We start from the raw sequence: 18,854 nt of genomic DNA, 5'->3' as shown, positions 1-18,854 counted from the left end.
CTAATAGCAAAAATGATCTCGAGCAACTTGCCCAAAAATGGAATGATCGCCTCATGCAACACGATCTCAGATTGAATCTGAATAAAACTGAATTTTTGACGACCTATCCACATGAAACGAGCGCAATCACTATCAGCGGCGGCGACCTGCCCAGAACTGAGCGACTTAAATACCTCGGATCAGAGCTATCAGTCAATGGAGAACTGCGCTATGAAACTGCTTCGCGCATTAGCGCAACCTAGATGATGTGGCATTCCACAACTGGTGTTCTTTGTGGTCTACGTATCAACGAACATCTGAAATGTAAAATTTACCGCAAAGATGACATGTGTTGGAGAGGGCCTCATGAGGCGAAGACAGAAACTCAGGGAGGCAGTAGTGAGAGATTGAATTTTCTTTTCAACGTATTCAATAATAATAATAATTGTTAGCGTAACAATCCAATTGGATCAGGGCCTTGAAATGTGTTAGAGCACTTCATTCAAGACAATAACAGTACACTACAGGATTACAGTACCCCAGGAGGCAATGTGGTCAGCATTGTGCTCGCCCGATAATGTTACCCTGATTTGACTCAGGTATTCATTCACAGCTGAGTCGACTGGCATCCGACGTCCAACCACGATACAAACACCACTGCCATTCAGTGAGATCTGACCCGCGACAGACTTGTGCTCTAATCTCCTCAGCGAATACTAAGGAGGAGACATAGTCAAGGATTGGTCTGACAATCCCTCTAAATAGTTAGAGAACTTCTCTAGTGTGGAGTCCCCAGCTGGCCCCCGTGGCAAAGTTTATGAATTTGGTCGCCCTCTTGGCCTTGTCCGTGATGTATTCTCCTTGTTTGTCAGGCAGTGATAACTTTTCCCAAGAAGGTGAGCCGAGAACGAGCAAAAGCAATCGTACATGACTTCTCTAGGTTGACAGGAAGTTACACTGATTTATGACGAGATCCTCCTATAGTCGAAGGGTGTTTTCTCCATCCTCCCGGGAGTCACCAATGCTGGAGCATTTCGTGTGAAGGGGTCGTATAAATGTTGAAGAATACTAGGCTACTGACACACCCTTGGGGAATGCCATTGTTTATCAGGACATGATGGCCTTGCATGGTTAACTTCCTATTGCGCATGGTGCTCCATATCCATAGGATGATGTCAGGGGGAAGATTCATATCAGCCATGATTCCTACGAGGAGGGACCGGTCCACCTTCTCGTAAGCTTTACTGACGTCCAGGGATAGGCCAGGAACATATCTTTTGTGGCTCTTCTCAATGACGATGTGAAGCAACAAGTGATTGAGGCAAGAGGTGGATTTGTGTCTCTTGTACGCCAAGCTTTTTTCTGAGCAGACAGAGACTTGAGGATCTAGGACGAGTGTAGATTTAATCATGGCATTTGTTAATTTAGAAAAAAAGGTTGAGAAGGGAGATCGACCTAGAATTGTTGAGATCATTTTGAGATTTGCATTTCTTAGGGATCGGGTCTAGTTTCTTCACACGCCAATCATCTGGTGTATTATGAGATAGCCATACATTATTTAACGCTTCTAGAAGAACTTCTCGTGCCGATTGTTTCAGCTACTCGCCATTGTTATAGTATCCTTTTATAAGGTTCAGAAGCTGAAGGCATTTAGTGTCATTCCAAGCAGCGAGGTGCTCCTTTGGATCCTGAAATACAGAAATTAACGCTGCGCCACATCTCCATCTTAGGCAGGGTCTGCCTCGTCTTCTTTTTCTACCATAGATATTGCCCTTATAGACTTTCCGGGTGGGATCATCCTCATCCATACGGATTAAGTGATCCGCCCACCGTAACCTATTGAGTCGGATTTTATCCATAACCGGACGGTTGTGGCTGCGCCACAAGTTTTTACTAATGTCTAACTTCTTCATGGCATGTGACATATTGAAAATAGTGTTCCGGACACCGGGTTCAAACCCGGCCGACCCAAAAAACAAGACTTTTTCGGGTTTTTCCTCTTCTCGCTTCGTGGTTTTCCAAAAAATGGTGAACCGATAAACAATTTGAGGACGATCATTCTACGATTAATTTAGGAGTCTTTTCCTCGGAGCATCGTCAATTATGTCCCCCGCTATACTAGTGCCACCTGCCCTTCAAATACAGAACGAACACACCTCCCGAAGAACTGAACCAGGTTCGACACTTCTTTCTCACATACACCCCAGCCGTCTTGGGAAATGACATTCTGCATGCCCGCACGCCTCATGTCATTTTCATTTTAATATTGAACTGTGCCCTGAAGTTGTACGTAGTGTTTGGGTTCCTCAACAAAGTGAAGTGAAACGCGAAAACTGATAAAAGCGAATTTAGCCGCAGATTAGGAAACGGCCAATGGAGAGTACCGGGATGTCAGGTAAAGTTGTTGCTCTGGAAATTGTGGAAAATACAGAATTATTTATGGAAACCAAGCCGCAGCGTACCTCCGAATGCAAGAATGAAGCCAGGAAATGTGACGCATCAACTTTTCTGCTTTTGACGTGTCTAGGGGAAGACAAAACTGAAATACGCTTTTTGCCCGGCTAGACATTTCCCGGTGGTTGGGTGGATTGGAAATTTGTTGTGATGAGTCTACTAAGGGGAGGCGATGCAAAGTTAGGTGGAGTTCTTAGGGAGGAAGTTTGAGGTGAAGGAAGAAAAGCTAACCTTAGTGCGTAAACATTCTCATTTGTGTATACAAAATCCAAAACTGATAGTACGCCCCCGCTATTTGTGAGAATGGTTGGACCTCTGTTTTCTGCTCAAAGAGTTTAGAATTATTTTTCGTTTTAATCTGGTAGAATATGCTACCTCGGACTTAGATAAATCTATAAAACAGGTCCTTCTCTTAAATGATCTATGGGAAACTGAGAGCACTAGAATATCTTTAGGGGATACTGCCAGAACCAGATGTTAACTAAGCTTGATTGGAGGGTGCAAACGTTATATTTTGTTTGCAAGGATCTCTTTAGCCGAATACACATAAAGGCTAACATTCAGTTACTTGAAGTTTAGGATCTACTTCTTAGTCTCTGATTTATGGGAGACAGTGTTCTCACCGATAGCCAAGCAGCGATCAAGGCACTTAGGTCCAACCACGTGAACTCTAAACTGGTATGGGAATGCCTTGAGAGACTGAATACACTCGGCTCATCCAACAAGGTCTGGATACTTTGGGTTCCAGGCCATGCTGGGTTGGAAGGCAATGAAGCAGCGGATGAACTAGTCAAGAAGGGAGCAGGGATGCCTTTACACGGGCAAGAACCCTTCTGTGGAATCGGAAACGGTTTCATGGCTATGAATCTAAGAAATGAAGGGAACTATATTGGGCGGGCCTACCAGGGATGGAGCAGTCCAGGGTGCTTATTGGGGGATACGAACCCATGCGTACAAAGGATTGCTTAAACCTCACCAAAAAGAACCTCCGAATCATAGTGGGAATTCTCACTGGTCATTGTCGGCTGAACTATCACCTAGGGAAGCTAAGGATATCTACGGACACTGCCTGCAGGTTCTGTGAGGAGGAGGTCGAAACCTCTATGCACGTCCTGGGACAGTGTCCGGCACTTGTGCAAAGTAGGTCGATACATCTGGGAGAACACTTAATACCAGATGCAAAGCTGAAACTTCTGGAAGTGGGGAACATACTAAAGTTCCTAACGGTTACAGGCCTGCTTGAGATACTATGATCAACAGGTACACTATAACCAGTAAAAGGGGCACAATAGTTCTTCAAGGACGCGGTGCGACTTTTCCTTAACAGAATAATAATAATATGGGAAACAGTAAAGCGTTCGGAGTGGTTAATTTCTGCAGAAAGGTTTCCCATCGTGTGATCTATCACTGGATTTACTTTCTCCTCCAAGCCGTTGCTGCCTACAAGCTGTAAGTCGAGATGTTTGCTCTTAACTCTTTGCAGCCTAGGATAACATAAGATTTTTTCTCCATTGGATCCCACATAAATTAGGAGATCAGATGTAGACGAATAATTTGCATAAAAGGCACTGAACGGCGTTTTGCGGTAATGGAAACGAAGAAGTTCAATATAATTCGCAACCTTGTCGTATTTTTGCGATGCTATAAAGGAGCGTTTTTCTACCTGTTCCCACTTTCGGTCACGCTGCTCCCAGGGCAGAGGTGAGGCAGCGTCTGAAGAGTTGCCCCTGCCCTGGGTCAAACCGTTAGTCATTTTTGGTTTTTTGATTTTTGAATGCTTGGGTGTTATGCCCCAAACTAGGGATCCGTGGACAAAAAAACGTAGGAGTAAGTTGCACCCCATTTGGTCCGGTCCACCGTCATGTTGATGTGGACATAGGATCCCGCATATCCTAAACATCGAAGATGTTCCGTTGGACTAGTGGCGTGACACGCCTTGATCATATCCTACATGAGGATATCCGCGATCGAAATGGAGTTACACCAATCATCGAAAAATTTCGAGAGAGGTGTCTTCGATGGAATGGTCACGTAATTCGCGCTAACGAGAATTCATTCCTCAAGATTGGTCTGAACATCGAAGTCGATGATAATGGACCAAATGACTGGCCGAAATGGCGGTGGCTTGATACGCTAGATGGAGATTTAAAAGCCTCGCGATTGCATCCAGATCAGGTTTTTGGTAAAACAAAATGACGAAACCGACCACGACGTACCGAAACCGCCTATGAACGGGACAAAGGTTGAAGAAAAAGAAGATGTAGAAGGCTCATTTGCCGCAGATCTATCGATCGCTCTATTCAATGAGCAAAACCGAAATCCGAGAAAGTCGTAAGAAATACATAAATGTTAAGAAAGGGGGTAAAAGGAGTTCTATGTATTTAATTATTTTTACAACCACGTAACGTACAGCTTGTTGGATACAAAACAAAGAAAATTAACGAAAAGTAAAATAAATCCCTTACTGAAGACGAATTACAAAACAAAAACTATTTTGGAAGACAAAATTAAAATCCTAATGGAGATAAAAAAATTGTAATAATCACACTCAAAACTAAACAAAATGACTAGTTATTATTGGAGTATAAAGACTTACCTTCATATAGAGCCTTCACTCTTCGTGAATTCGACAAAACGCTAGACATATTCGGCTGCATTTTTTCCATTATTCGGGAAGACGTTTCATCAAGTACTTTTTGCTCGAAATGGGAGCTTCACAAAGCCTATTTTCGTGATAATCCCGCAGGTTCTCAATACTATTGCATTCCGAGGATTGTGAAGAGGTTTCGAGTAGCTTCGGACTATAGAACACTATTACAGATGTGTCTTTCATGCCTTATTTTTCAAGTTATTGTCTTGACATATCTTGAATGTTTTACAAATACTCAATTTCTCTGTGCTAGCATGCAGATTTTTGACGTTGAACTGATTAGATCTAAACTATCAGATAGAGCCTTAGGCTTTGAAGGTTTCGGTTTGGTTGTGGGACTGGAAAAGTCGCATTAGTGCAAGTTTTGAAGCTGATCCAATCAGTTTTATTATACTTTATGAAGGCGCAATAATCAACAAGTTGTAGATTAGACAGCCTTTGATTTTACAATGATCAGACTCAATTCAAATGTCAATGGAACTATCACATATATTCGCAATACGAGGGGCGTTTCCTTCTTCATTAATTTGAAGTTCGAATACCAAAGTTTCCAATGGTCAAATCTTCTCTGACATCTTTATATAAATTAGAAAGCCACAACTCATGGTAAGCGTTGAAATTGCTGATATTGATATTGATATTGATATTGGTAGTATGTACAGTTCCAAGATTTCAACCTCGACATTCCCGAACTGATTGGTTATACCCTGGGGTTCGATGGCGGCGTTAGAAATTCGGAATTCTCGGAGTACGTGGTAATTGCCGAAAGTGTTTTAGGGCGAACTGGCATGGAGTTTCCTTCCCTGTATGGCTGTAATCGAGATACGATATCTGCCCATGAAGTGTAAAAATTCAGATATTTCTGAAGTCAAGAACTTGGATTGAGTTCAATTCCAAGAGGAAAGTTGAAAGAAGTATCAACAGAGTAATTGCTTTCTTGGTTTTGCCAAGCGCTTCTGGCTTCTTGAGACCTCGTCTGTGTCGCCATTATTGTGACGATCAGCACGGTTCATTTTTTCTCAAAGTTCGGGATATCCTAGATTAAATAGCAGTATCGGATGATCATATCTAATGTCTTTTCAAAAGTTCGCTGTTATATCAGAGACAATTATTTTTATTCTCTCAGAAAAATAGGGCCTATGTTGTCCTAAGTGCACTGCATAATCTCTGATTCAAGGCGTTGGCCAATTCTTCTGTGCCATAATCCAAGTGTCTTTTGAAACTCCGCCTGACATGGAACATACGCCTTCTACCCTCCTCCATGCACCACATCATCTGGGTGTTTTAGGATTATAATCACCAACATACTAATCACCGTTGCCTCCTCTGATAACTGAGAGCTAATCACTCAATTATACGTTACGTTCCATAAAAAGGTCCCAATATCTATTTGAATCTCCTTCGAACAATCTGTCGTAGTACTTAGTAACTACAATAAGACCCTGCAAATGTGCATGCGATTTTCGCCAAGATTTTGAATGCTATCTAATGTTTCTTACCCATACCAGCGGGATTGTGAGGCAGACGCTCTACCCCCTGAACCATCGCATGGGTCATGGGTGTCTATGTTCGTCTCGCTGCTGTGAACTTATCATTTAGATTAATAATAACAGCACAGCACAGTGTTAAGCGTGATGATAGAGAAACTAAAGCACAATCTCACTGAACAGGAAAAACTCTTCAGGGAGCAGTGGCTGGTGCTGGCTAGCTGGAGGTAGATGGAGGTGTCGGAAGCTGCTGGCGGAGGCAGTTGAAGTTTTGAATGTGGCACCGTGAGTGCGATCCTCCATGCTCCTTGATTGACTACAGATAACAAAGTGTGAACAGAAGAGTTTGACAACTGGGTAACCTCGTCTATCATGTTGAAAAAAGTTTGATTTGCCTGTGGATGAGGGCTCTGTCGACGATAAATGCTTGTTGATCTCTTATAAAATGCTTCTTATCGTTTGGTGAATTCACGTTTGCAAAGCAGCACTGGAAGCCTTCGGAGAGAGCAAGTTTGATAAAGCCAATATGCTTGAATCACCCCCCTCGCGTGGTAATGATACTCGCCACCGACCAGTTTTGTTGGTAGATCCTAGCATGTTTTCAAGTCTTGTATTTGTGCATATGTCCCAGATTCATTCATGTGTCGCAAAGTTTTCGTTACTGAATGGGATGATAATAATCGCTGCAACTGAAGGACATCAGCATTAAAAATCTGATGTCTGATGCATTCATAGACGTGGCACCCACATAGAAAATATTTGGTGGATTTCGCTCACTACAGGAGGAACATGAATATCTTGTAGAATTTCTATTATGCACATATACCCAGCTAGTGCGTGTTAGCCACTCAGAATGCCAATAATACTTCTGCAAGTCTTATTACTTTTCGTCTGGATGAACTTGATAACATAATTGTTTGGTTCAAACAGAAAAAGTTTAGTGTGTTGAGCAGTGTTTAGGCTATGCCACCTCTCTTGATGGGAAGATTTGTCCCATTCTTCCCCACTTCCCACTTCAGTTGCTGCTTCAAGTCCTAGCAAGGGTGAAATTGAACCGTCCTTTGCTAAGGTATCCGAAGTTTCATTTTCCGCTACACCACAGTGCTACCTAGTAGTAGCCGGAGTAGTTGCATTCTGTAGAATCTAAAAATAGAGTTCAATTTTTTTCTACATTCCTGAACGATGATTGAGGTTATCAAAGAGCCGCTCAACGCCCTCAATTGAGCTTGACTATCGCTACAGATTTCGATGCTCCTGCCCTTTAACCGTTCGTCGATCCTCCAGGATGCTGCCCTTAGGATCGCATACACTTCAGCCTGTAAGACCGTCACATATTGACTCATCGAAAAAGCCCACTTTTTATTTTTTTTTTCGAAAGGTAAGCTCCTGCTCCATGTTCTGTTTTTGAGCTATCGAAAAATTTCATCAGTAGAAAACCTTGCGTATTTCGGGTCAGACCATCTTCGAGGAACTGGCATAAGGGTGCCTTGACGATGGGGGGTCAAAGGGTATGTAGAGCCTCGAAAGTTGTGGGTCGTGGAGCGGATGTTATGGAAGGCTTGATCCTTTCCGCTGAGGCAGTGCAAAAGTTGGAGAAGCCGTCGATTATAAGCTCCATAAGCCGTCGATTATAAGCTCCATATACGAGTTGCTCGAGATGTTCTGAAGGTCTTGATCCTGGGCCTGAGTTACAGCGATTAAGTCTCTGGAGCATGGACATGGTAATGACGCCGAACATGAACATGGTCCGAACATTGAGATGTTACAAAAACGCCGGCCTTAACGATCTATGTGGATTGTCAAAGAGGACCCTCGACCTCTAGAATCTTTTTAATGCGCATAGAAATGATCAGAAGGGCGCAATCATAAGCGCGAGGAATTGGTTAAAAGAAACGCATGTCAAGGCCGTGTGAGCTGAGCCTGAAAGGCGTCGGGACGGCCGCCTTGTTCTCTACGATGCGAATCTAATAGAAACCTTTTTTTTTTCAAAAACCATTTCTAAAAGATGTTTCCATTGGCCGCTTGTAGCAGGTCCTCGACGATCAAGATAGGGCTCGACCAGAGTTAGGAATCAATTGAACTCTTTTTGAATGTTGGTGAGACGTGAGGTTAGCCAGTTCCCGAGTAGGGCTAGACGTGTGGATCTCATGATGAATTGGAAGCTCATGTAGCTTAATAGAGAGCTTGTCTGCCAGCGTAAGATTGACGAGTGCGCGTGGATGTTGATGGGAACGCTATGAATTAGCGTCGATTATATCGAAGCTCGACGAGTAGGTTGTAGTGGGCAAGAATTTGACATTTATAATAAAAATATGAAGTTGGATTTGGCAAAAGCCCAATTGAAGTCTTGATGTAAGCGTAAGTTGAGCTGTTCGCTGTGTGTCGCAAGTGATAAATGGTGAAATGTTGCCTTTTGAGCGTCAGAGAGGTTGAATTGAGAACCTGATGTTCGGATTCGACATTCGCTGATTGGGTTGGGGGTGGCTCTATTCGCTTGAACAAATGTTTCTGGCTTTAATCTGATATTGCACCTATTGTGCTTCATTTAACTAACGGAAAAGTTGCGAGAGAGGCGTCTTCGATAGTATGGTCACGCAATTCGTGCCAACGAGAATTCACTTGCCAAGATTGGTCTGAACATCGAAGTCGATGGTAAACGACCAAAAGGCAGACCTAAACAACGGTGGCTTGATACGCTAGATGCGGATTTGAAAGCCTCGAGATTGCACCCAGATAAGGCATTCGATAGAGCCAAATGGCGAAACCGATCACGACGAGCCGACCCCGCTTGTGAACGGGACAAAGGCTGAAGAAAAAGAAGTGCTTCATTTAACTAACAGATTGTGGGCTAAAATTATCTCAAGTAGCGGTTCGGCATCGGAGATTCGGGATTTTAGAAAGGTGCATCAACAAGAATTCCTACAACAGCGTTATACATTTAAACAACCAACAAATATTGAACTTTTTCCCCAAATGCACGATTATTTAGCTTCTGAATTATTTACAGATAACCAAAGATACTTCCAAGCGTCATCCAGTTCGATGTCGCACGATATGCACCTAACTGATGACGAAAATAATTTTATAGAAATTTCTGTTGATCCAAATGAGGATGATGATAACGTTGAATACATTGAATATGAGGACGACGATTTGAGTAATTATGTTGTTCTTGAAGAAGAGGACGATGCAGAAATTGAAAATGACGAGTCTAATCAAAATATGAAATTTGAAGAAAAATCTTATACTGAACACAGTGAAATTGTGGAGGATAACATTGATGATCATAGTTCAACGTCAAATAATGAAGACATGTACCATTGTAGTACATGCAATATAGACTTCCATTCAGTAGAGGATCACATAGCTAAATTCCATAAAGATCAATCCGTCTTGTTCGATGTCGAAGAAAAAGATGAATTAGCAGAGAGAGAAATTGAGAGCCAAGAGGAAGCAGTGCCTAGCAAAAGGACAATAAAATTAGAAAGTGAAACTGAAGCACAATCTCACAGCAAAAACATCGGTGACCTCCAAGAAATTGAAGGAGTGGAGATGTATACAATAGATACAATTTTAGATACTGATAATATGGAAGTTGCCGAAGTAGAATATATCAACGATACATCGGATAATACGGAGTCTGTAGGTGGAAATGATAACGAAGAAATGTTCTTTGATTCGGCCGGTCGTCCTTATATAAGAAAGGTGAGTTAATTTTGTATTTGAGGCTCAAGTGGAGCTCATAACATCTTTTCAGAAAGTAAAAATCGAAAATGTAGACCTTCAATCATTCAAGCACGATCCAAAACGAAACGGCAAAAGTAGTAAAATTGCCAAAGATGATTCCGTAAGTTTCACTCTTTTCTCTAAACACATTCGAATCAGAACTGAATTTGGTGTCTTTTAGGCGATTGATACAATTGAAGGCGACGAAAGCTTGGTATGTAGTAAAAAAACATTGGATACATTATTAAATGAGAAAAGCCTATCCAAATAAGACCTCTGAAAGTAGTGTATACAGTTTGTTATTTATGTCGTTCAAATGCGCCATAGTGTCTTTATTAGACGAAATTGTCTCTCGATTAAACCAGGGCCACTAAACTGAGAAGTTGCATACAATACTTTCCGGATGATTTCCTTTCTAAATGAAGCTATCGAATCAAATTATGTCTTTATAGATATATTTTTACTTCTTTACTCCTTTTCTACAGCCAGAAAACTTTTCAATTTTATTTATTTGCGTGAAATGTGATAAAAAATTTTCCACTGAGCGAAAGCTAGCATATCACACTCGAGTCCATCATAAATCTCCGGATGTATTAAAAATGATAAAGCCAAAGAAGAGTGTGGTTGAACAAGTTGTATGCGAGATCTGCAACACTATATTTCCTTCCAATAAAAGTTATAGGTAAGAACTGTTCAAAAATTTTAATTTTCCAATAAAAATTAGTGTCTGATCTTGTCTAAAGGTTACATGCACGGATGCACGGTCCCATTAGAGTAAGGCCAATCGAAGAAGCCATTGGATATGAAATGAAGTCATCCGCAAAGGATGGTAAACTATCGAATGAGACATTTTTCTGTGAAATATGTAATAAAAGGTACTTTCAAAGTTTCCTACAAAAATGAATTGATTTTCACTCCATGATTCCTTACAGCTATGATATAAGCTTCCAAGAAGTTCATAAGAAATCGCATAAAGCTGGCCAAAAATTTGTTTGCACAATATGTAATAAGAAGTTCGCAAATGGACTTAATCTCGAGATGCATCTGAAAGCACATCAGGAAAATCCCAAGCCGAAACCTCCGACAAAAGCTGAAAGGGCAGGAACAACGCTGCCCTATGAGTGTGCCTATTGCGGTCGGCAATTCGCAAGGCCACATGAGAAGGTGAAACATGAAAGAATTCACACAGGTAAGACCTTTTTCGTTTTTGGTATCTATTTAAGGTTAGTTTCATCCAAATCTACCTTCTGTAATACAGTCAATACTAGTTCGTAGAAAAACTACTAGGTCAGGTAAAATTGTCAGCAAGCCAAATGTCATCATCATCAACGGCGCAACAACCGGTATCCGGTCTAGGCCTGCCTTAATAAGGAACTCCAGACATCCCGGTTTTGCACCGAGGTCCACCAATTCGATATCCCTAAAAGCTGTCTGGCATCCTAGCCTACGCCATCGCTCGATCTTAGGCAGGGTCTGCTTCGTCTTCTTTTTCTACGATAGATATTGTCTTTATAGACTTTCTGGGTGGAATCATCCTCATCATACGGATTAAGTGATCCGCCCACCGTAGCCTATTGAGCCAGATTTTATCCACAACCTGATAGTCATGGTATCGCTCATAGATTTCGTCGTTATGTAGGCTACGGAATCGTCCATCCTCATGTAGGGGCCCAAAAATTCTTCGGAGGATTCTTCTCTCGAACGCGGCCAAGAGTTCGCCAAATATCTATCAGAGTAAATTGTAAATCTAATGATTTGGTTCACTGTGTCACGTTAACTCATTGTTGTAAAACATATAGGGAAACTGATCTTCTTTTTCTTCAGCTGGAGTGTCTTGATACACATCTAATATGCATTTACACAAAAAGCACACTCCTAACCACCATTTAATTTCCATTCCAGGTGAAAAACCCTATAAATGTGAGATTTGTGGAAAATGTTTCCGTGTCGCATATTGTTTGACACTGCATTTGCGTACACACACTGCAGCCAGGCCATATGTGTGTCCACACTGTAATAAGAGGTAAGTAAATACAATGTTGGCGGATAGATGGAGCTAATATATAAATTTACGCTGGATATAATTCGTGAATGTAAAAATTATTCTTACTTAGTTATATCTTTGGAAATGGCGGGGCTTGGTCGTGTCGTTTGAAAGGAGAGCTGGTTAGCACTCCCCTTGACAAGGACGGAACATAATTAATGGTCGAAAAGGCACAGACAATTTCGGCCGAAATTTTTTTTTCAGCTAATTTTTTTGAATGCTTCTAAAATATGGAAATTGACTGGATCTTGGGACAGCATTCCAAATAGCCTCCCTTTGTTCTACACATTATCTGGCTATTTTGACTGGGCTAGGAGCCAACTTAAGGGTTCGCCAAACAGAAAACGGACCGTCCGCACGGACGCGAAATAGTATTATGAAACATTGCATCATCCTAGTCGAACAGCAAACGAATCACCGCGGTGGATCAGTCTTGTCCGCGGCGGACTGTGGACACGTGAAAAATTACAGAGTGCAACGGACTAGAAAAAATGGATACCGAAAAAAAGTAGTGGCATCATCGATGGGCGGGTGGCGAGTCCGAGAAGACTTCTTGGAAAGTAATCACCAGTACATCGCGTTCGAAGTGGTTGGCACTTCCGGCCTTACGCGTGCCCTCCGAAAAAGAACGAAGGAAGGTTATGGAAAACCCGAAGTTCTCCGAACATGGGTTGAAAGTGGCCCAAGAGCTGAGACCTCGTGCCATCGTCTATGATGTGCACTGCTGCATTAGCTGTCATGAGCTGATGCAGCAGATTAATGAGAATGACTTGGGGGACCAGATGTCCTTCGAGCGATTCAAGAAGGAGGCGAAGATTATTGTAAGTCGCCCAATACGATCGGGTCCTGAGGCAGTCAGCAATGCTGTCATTGAAAGCACGATTAGCAAGCTGTGATTAACAACTTGACATCCACCGAAAGGGTGTATGTAAAATGATTAAACTATAGGGTCAGGTCGCATGACTTGCACCCTGCGGCGTGTTTTAGGTGTCTTGGTTTTGATCACCGCGTGGGTGACTGCCGTGCGAAGGACCATGTCTCTTGCAGTAACGAGGTTCACTGCCAGAACTGTGCGTTCCAGGAACTTTCGATCGGGCATATGCTCCGGTCGATGCTTTGCCCGATTTACGCCACAAGGGTGACTCGGGTCAACGCCCGCCATTGAACCCCATGTGGCTCACCCTGCTGCAATTGAACTGCCCCAGAGCGGCTGCCGTGATGCGTTATCTCAGCCAGTACATGTGGGAGTACAACATTAGCGTGGCCATGTTACAGGAGCCCTGGGCAGTTAATGGCTGCATCAAAGGCTTGCCTGGAGACATGCGTGTGTTCACTGCTAGGGGGTCGGCCAAGGCGGCGGTCGTCATTAATGATACGCGTCTAGATTGCGTCTATGTTGCGAGTCTCACTAATGAGTGGGGCGTATGTGTCTCAATCACGGGGCCTTTAGGACGGTGATTTTGCTCGAGCATGTACTGTCCACCCACAGACGACCTAGAGCAGTATATCGCGTACCTGGATGAGGTGCTTCTGCGTATTCGCGGAACACCATTCATCCTGGACATGGACGCGAATACGGTCTCCCCTATGTGGCACAGCAAGATTGCCTACGCACATCTTGACACCGTGCTATACGTAGGGGAGAGATATTTTCCGAAGTGTTGTTAAAGCACGGTTTGTTTTGTTTAAATTTCTCGTCAACTGTTTCGACTTTTGAAAGCTCCAGAGACGTCAGTGACATTGATGTTACGTATTTAAATATAGCAAAAACGCTACGCGAATGTCCAGTCATGGAGATTGTTGGATGGATGTAATGTGATTGACCGCACTCCTATTGAGGTAGTGCTAGTCATTAGGGGTGTGCATGTGAGTGTTGACCCCCGATTATGCCGACGCGTTGGAATACGCGCGGGTGTAATTGGGGTGAATATGTTGCTCGGATGGAGGAGTTAGCCGGCCACTCTCCCCTCTCTGAGTTCATCCTCTTGTCTATGGATGAAAAGGTTAAGCTGTTGAATGAGTGGGTGTGTAGCGTCAGTGATAGCATGCTTACGAAGCCCGAACGAAAGGCTCAAAAGCATGTCACGTGGTGGACGGCGTACAACGGCGAGCTCAGCAAACTCTTTCTCAGTCGACTACCAGGTGGTTCCTCATTCTTAGAGCTCCATTCCTAAGGCCAATTCCTAAGTACTTCTTATGACTTGTCTAAAACAAGGTAAGAGGTTTGTCTGTCTGTTATCTGAGGCAAAGAGAGACTTGTCGGCTTAATAAGGCTTAATAATAAGGTTTACAATATTTATATCTTGCAAATACACCAGACAATATTCTGGAAAATCAAACGCTCGTTTTAACCCCAATGATTTACTACGGAGTGTCGCATTGAACTTGAGTATCCAGTCAATAAAAACGAAATGTGGCTACTGGATTATCTGGTAGGAACTGGACTTCGTATCTTGAATTTGTGTAATAAGTTCACTTTCCTCATCGACATCACAGTGGCATCCCCTGACATTGTGGTTCTTGTTGGAGAGTGGAGAGCATCAAACGATATCACACTCTCGGATCACAGGCGCATTGATTTCGATTTCACCTCGAACCACTCCATTTCGATATTCATGTAAGACCGATTGAGTGACGTACGAAACAGAACTGAGCGCTCGCGTTACGATCTCTGGGGGACGCATCAAATCAATTGTTGAAATTGAGGAAACAACTCAGATGATAACAACTAGCATGAGAGAAGTTTTTGAAGTGAACTTTCCACTGAAAACGCCAGAGAAGTGTTTGCGGACGATCTATTCATAATAATTATCGGCAAGTTTGCGAGCATAGTATGTGACCACTTGAATTCAACTTTGCAGATAATTCAAAGTTTGGTTCTTCGGACTCGGGCTCACGATGAAGACTAGGAAGACTGGAGTAGTGATGTTCATTAGGAACATCAGGTGGGGCAGGTACTCACTTAGCTGACTGAAGGAACCATTGCTGATTTTGGTACCAGGGTGGCTAGCCAAGATTCTGAATCCACAATGATGGCGCCAGAACCGTCTTCTGGCATTCCGCCATTTACTATCGGTTCCACTCTGAAGGGAGAAATTGCAAGGATTCACACAGCCGAATCGAAACATTTGAAGTTTTGTCAGCAATCTCACACTGGTAGTTTCGACTGTATGCAGCCAGTGTGAGGAGGCACAGAAGGCCCTGCACTTCATATACTGCCTCATTCAAGGGGTCACGCGTTAAAATCCTCTGCTATGACTTCCAGTCCACATCCTCCTGCGTCCAGAACAGCCCATAGCGTTACTTGGCCAATTTGATCCTTGATACAAATGTTACCATTGCGATTCCGTCGACGTCGATACCTTTTTCGCGGATGGTTTGCGAGGGTAATGTTGCGTCGCTTGGTATTGAGGTTGATTTCACCTACGATTTTTATGGAGGGCATTTTTATATTCCGGGGACCTTCTGCCTGTTTTGTGCCGATGATCCACCCCTTCCATCGCCATCCATCATTATAAAATGTATGCTGTATTTTCTGTACATACAACATCAAGTCAACATTTCGAAATGTTTTTCGGCACCGAGTATCGCACTCAAATCGATGGGTACGTGAGTTTCCTGGCGACCTACTCAATCTCTAAATGTAAGAACATGGGACCGAAACCTTTTTTCTCTTTACGATTCAATAGCGAACTTTCGAGTCATTTCTTATTTTCCGTTAGAACTTTTGCTTTGGTGATCAAATATAGAGCTTGATCTGGAGCACTAAATTTCATAGAGGTCTCTTCATACATATGTAGTATTAACGACAAAAGCAATATATTTGCATTGTTTTCATTATAGATTTAAAGCATACTCTGGCTACAATCATCATCTAATGACACATTCTGACGAGCGGCCTTATAAATGTCCCCATTGTCCGAAAGCCTTCAAAACATCCGTTCAGCTCGCTGGTCATAAAAATAGCCACACTAAACCATTCAGTTGCCCACATTGCAATCGTCCGTTTGCCTCACTTTATGCCGTCAAAGCTCACATGGAAACACATTTGAGAAGTAGCCAAACATTGAAACATCGCTGTCCAGTCTGTGGAGCAATATACGCCCGTGTTTTCGCCCTCAAGGATCATATGAAGGAGCAACATCAAACAAGTTTCACAGAAGGTGATGAAGTTTCAGACATAAATATAGCGGACGTTCCATTTTTGAATGAAAATGAAACTTCGGCACAATCGATTCTTCCAGAGAATGTAGAAGAGGTGAGCTACATGAGAAGAGAAATTTCAAACTATTAATGATCTAATGTTGCATCAATTTTGTTACAGATAACAATTGGAGAAATGGATCACTTTCAAGCGGAAGAGGTGGTAACAGACTGGCTTAAATGAGAGAAACGTATTTGGTTTTAAGTTAGCAGAAATTGTACACTCTAATTCAAGAATATGGAAACCAATTCATATGTATTTATTATTTAACAATTAGCTAGGTTATCATGCCAATGGAGAATAAAAGTATTTGAATAAAATTTCACTATGTGTTTACAATCGATAGGTCATCCTGTAATCCACGGAAATATATATTGTTACGCATTATCATCAATTGAGATTTTGTTGCGATTCTGATCCTTATAAGGAATTGGTGAATTGCTCATTTTAACCACTTCAGCCCCCACAAATCAGATTTGTTATTCAGCATATTTAGCAACTTGACTTCCGTAGCCTACACAATGACGAAATCTATGAGCGATACCATGACCGTCCGGTTGTGGATAAAATCCGGCTCAATAGGTTACGGTGGGCGGGTCACTTAATCCGTATGGATGAGGATGATCCCCCCCGGAAAGTCTATAAGGGCAATATCTATGGTAGAAAAAGAAGACGAGGCAGACCCTGCCTAAGATGAAGCGATGGCGTGGGTCAGGACGCCAGACAGCTTATAGGGATATCGAATTAGTGGACCTCGGCGCAAAACCGGGATATCTGGAGTTCCTTATTAAGGCAGGCCTAGACCGGATACCGGTTGTTGCGCCGTTGATGATGATGATGACTTCCTCTCCGGCTGGATGCATTTATCACAGTTGACGCCCTAGAGTGGGTATTTTTGGAACCCTTTCAGTTCTTTGGTTTTGCGTCTTCCTTCTGTCCTAGTTGATTTCGCTCCGATTTACCTAAAATTTAGAAAACATAAAAAGACCCAGAAAATAATCTCATTTACTCTATTCCAGATAACTATTCTTAAATCCAAAATTTCGACATAAAATCAGAATGACTATGTTACGTTTGGGGCTCGGATCATGCCCCAGCCATTGATAGGCTTCCAATATTGCCAATACATCCACATGAAATACGGCAGCATCTTGCGTATCCGATGAAATCCCAGTCCTGACTCAACAAACCATCTTTGATACATCAGTGAAGAATATTGTGTTATAACCTTACAACACGTCGTCGGTTACCCACTCTGCGCTAGTTGAAAAATCAAAAGCCAAATTTCTTTGGAACTGGGCTTGCATGTGGCGTAGTTCTTTCTGAATGCCAGAATTTCCGAGGTGTCTAGTAGAAAAGATGATGTAGGAGTACTTTGGGGGCATCTGCCGGGCTGTACTGCAGATTCCAGCAACACTTGCGCAGTCCTTTGAATACTAATAAGTTTGGTTCTATCGTACTTTTTGCTCAAGGCGGTTTCTGTGGATCTTCATAATCATTCTTAAGTGGATGTCCAGGAGGCGCTCCAAGGTCTTCAACGGGAAAAAGGTAAAGCTGATTGACTGAGAGTTCTTAGCGACTCATGGCCGTGCTTATCGGATTGCGGTATGGAAACCACACGCAGGTGTCTTTAATAATGCGGTACGTGTCCGAACGAAATTCCACTCCGGCTTACTGTTTCTGGGCCCGGAGATTTATATGCGAGAATATATTGATAGCCCACATGATTTTATTCTTAGTAATATACAAATTGATTATCTCACACGACTGGGGCTGCATAACTTCCAAACAAGTCGGTTAAGTGTGTATGGACTAGCAGCTCCAAAATGTGGCAGACTTGCTACCTCCAATGTTGTGACAATAGTCCAAGCAGTCTTGGCCGAGTTATATTTTTTCGGGCAATTCTTGTATAGCTGGTCAATATTTGTTTCTGCAAAAGATATTGAAGACCTCCTTGATCAGTTTGCTGAGGTTGGACAGATCTTCCCTCCACCACGATTATGTCTTTTTGCTGTTTTCTGCCGGGCACAAAGCTTCGAAAGCGGTTTCAAATACCTTGTTAAGAGCACCAGTTCCAGTCACTCCAGCTCTTTTGTCGTGCCAATGTTGTCATTTCGTGCAGGGGAGAGTTTATTCTTGATAACTTAACGAAATTGCTGCAGTCGATTCCCCTGGGGTCTCTGAAAGGGTAGGAAAATTTTGCAGCGAGATTTAGCCTGGATAGTATCCAGCTGTGATCTGAAAAGACACTCTCCAATTCTCTACACAGTTCTTGTTGAAAGTTACATTGTCGGCTAATAGGATGATATC

The 18,854-nt window shown here is 42.6% G+C and overlaps 1 protein-coding gene and 1 non-coding gene across 2 annotated transcripts; both read left to right on the top strand.

Moving 5' to 3' along the window:
• The first annotated feature begins 2,227 nt into the window (after positions 1-2,227).
• Positions 2,228-16,867, top strand: LOC119655880 (zinc finger protein 180-like). The gene is made up of 10 exons (XM_038062015.1): positions 2,228-2,374; positions 9,578-10,275; positions 10,328-10,417; positions 10,478-10,510; positions 10,782-10,978; positions 11,040-11,171; positions 11,229-11,485; positions 12,199-12,319; positions 16,184-16,598; positions 16,665-16,867. Exons 1-10 carry the CDS (start codon positions 2,353-2,355, stop codon positions 16,725-16,727), a joined length of 2,028 nt encoding a protein of 675 aa, XP_037917943.1. The 5' UTR covers positions 2,228-2,352; the 3' UTR covers positions 16,728-16,867.
• Positions 12,441-12,556, top strand: LOC119656350. Its single transcript, XR_005250052.1, has one exon. It is a non-coding gene; the product is annotated as a U6atac minor spliceosomal RNA (small nuclear RNA).
• Positions 16,868-18,854: the final 1,987 nt, after the last annotated feature.

The sequence above is a fragment of the Hermetia illucens genome, chromosome 4 (assembly GCF_905115235.1).
Source record: "Hermetia illucens chromosome 4, iHerIll2.2.curated.20191125, whole genome shotgun sequence".
NCBI lineage: Eukaryota > Metazoa > Arthropoda > Insecta > Diptera > Stratiomyidae > Hermetia > Hermetia illucens.
Note: the sequence above shows the minus strand (reverse complement) of the source record. Positions and strands in the feature narration are given on the sequence as shown.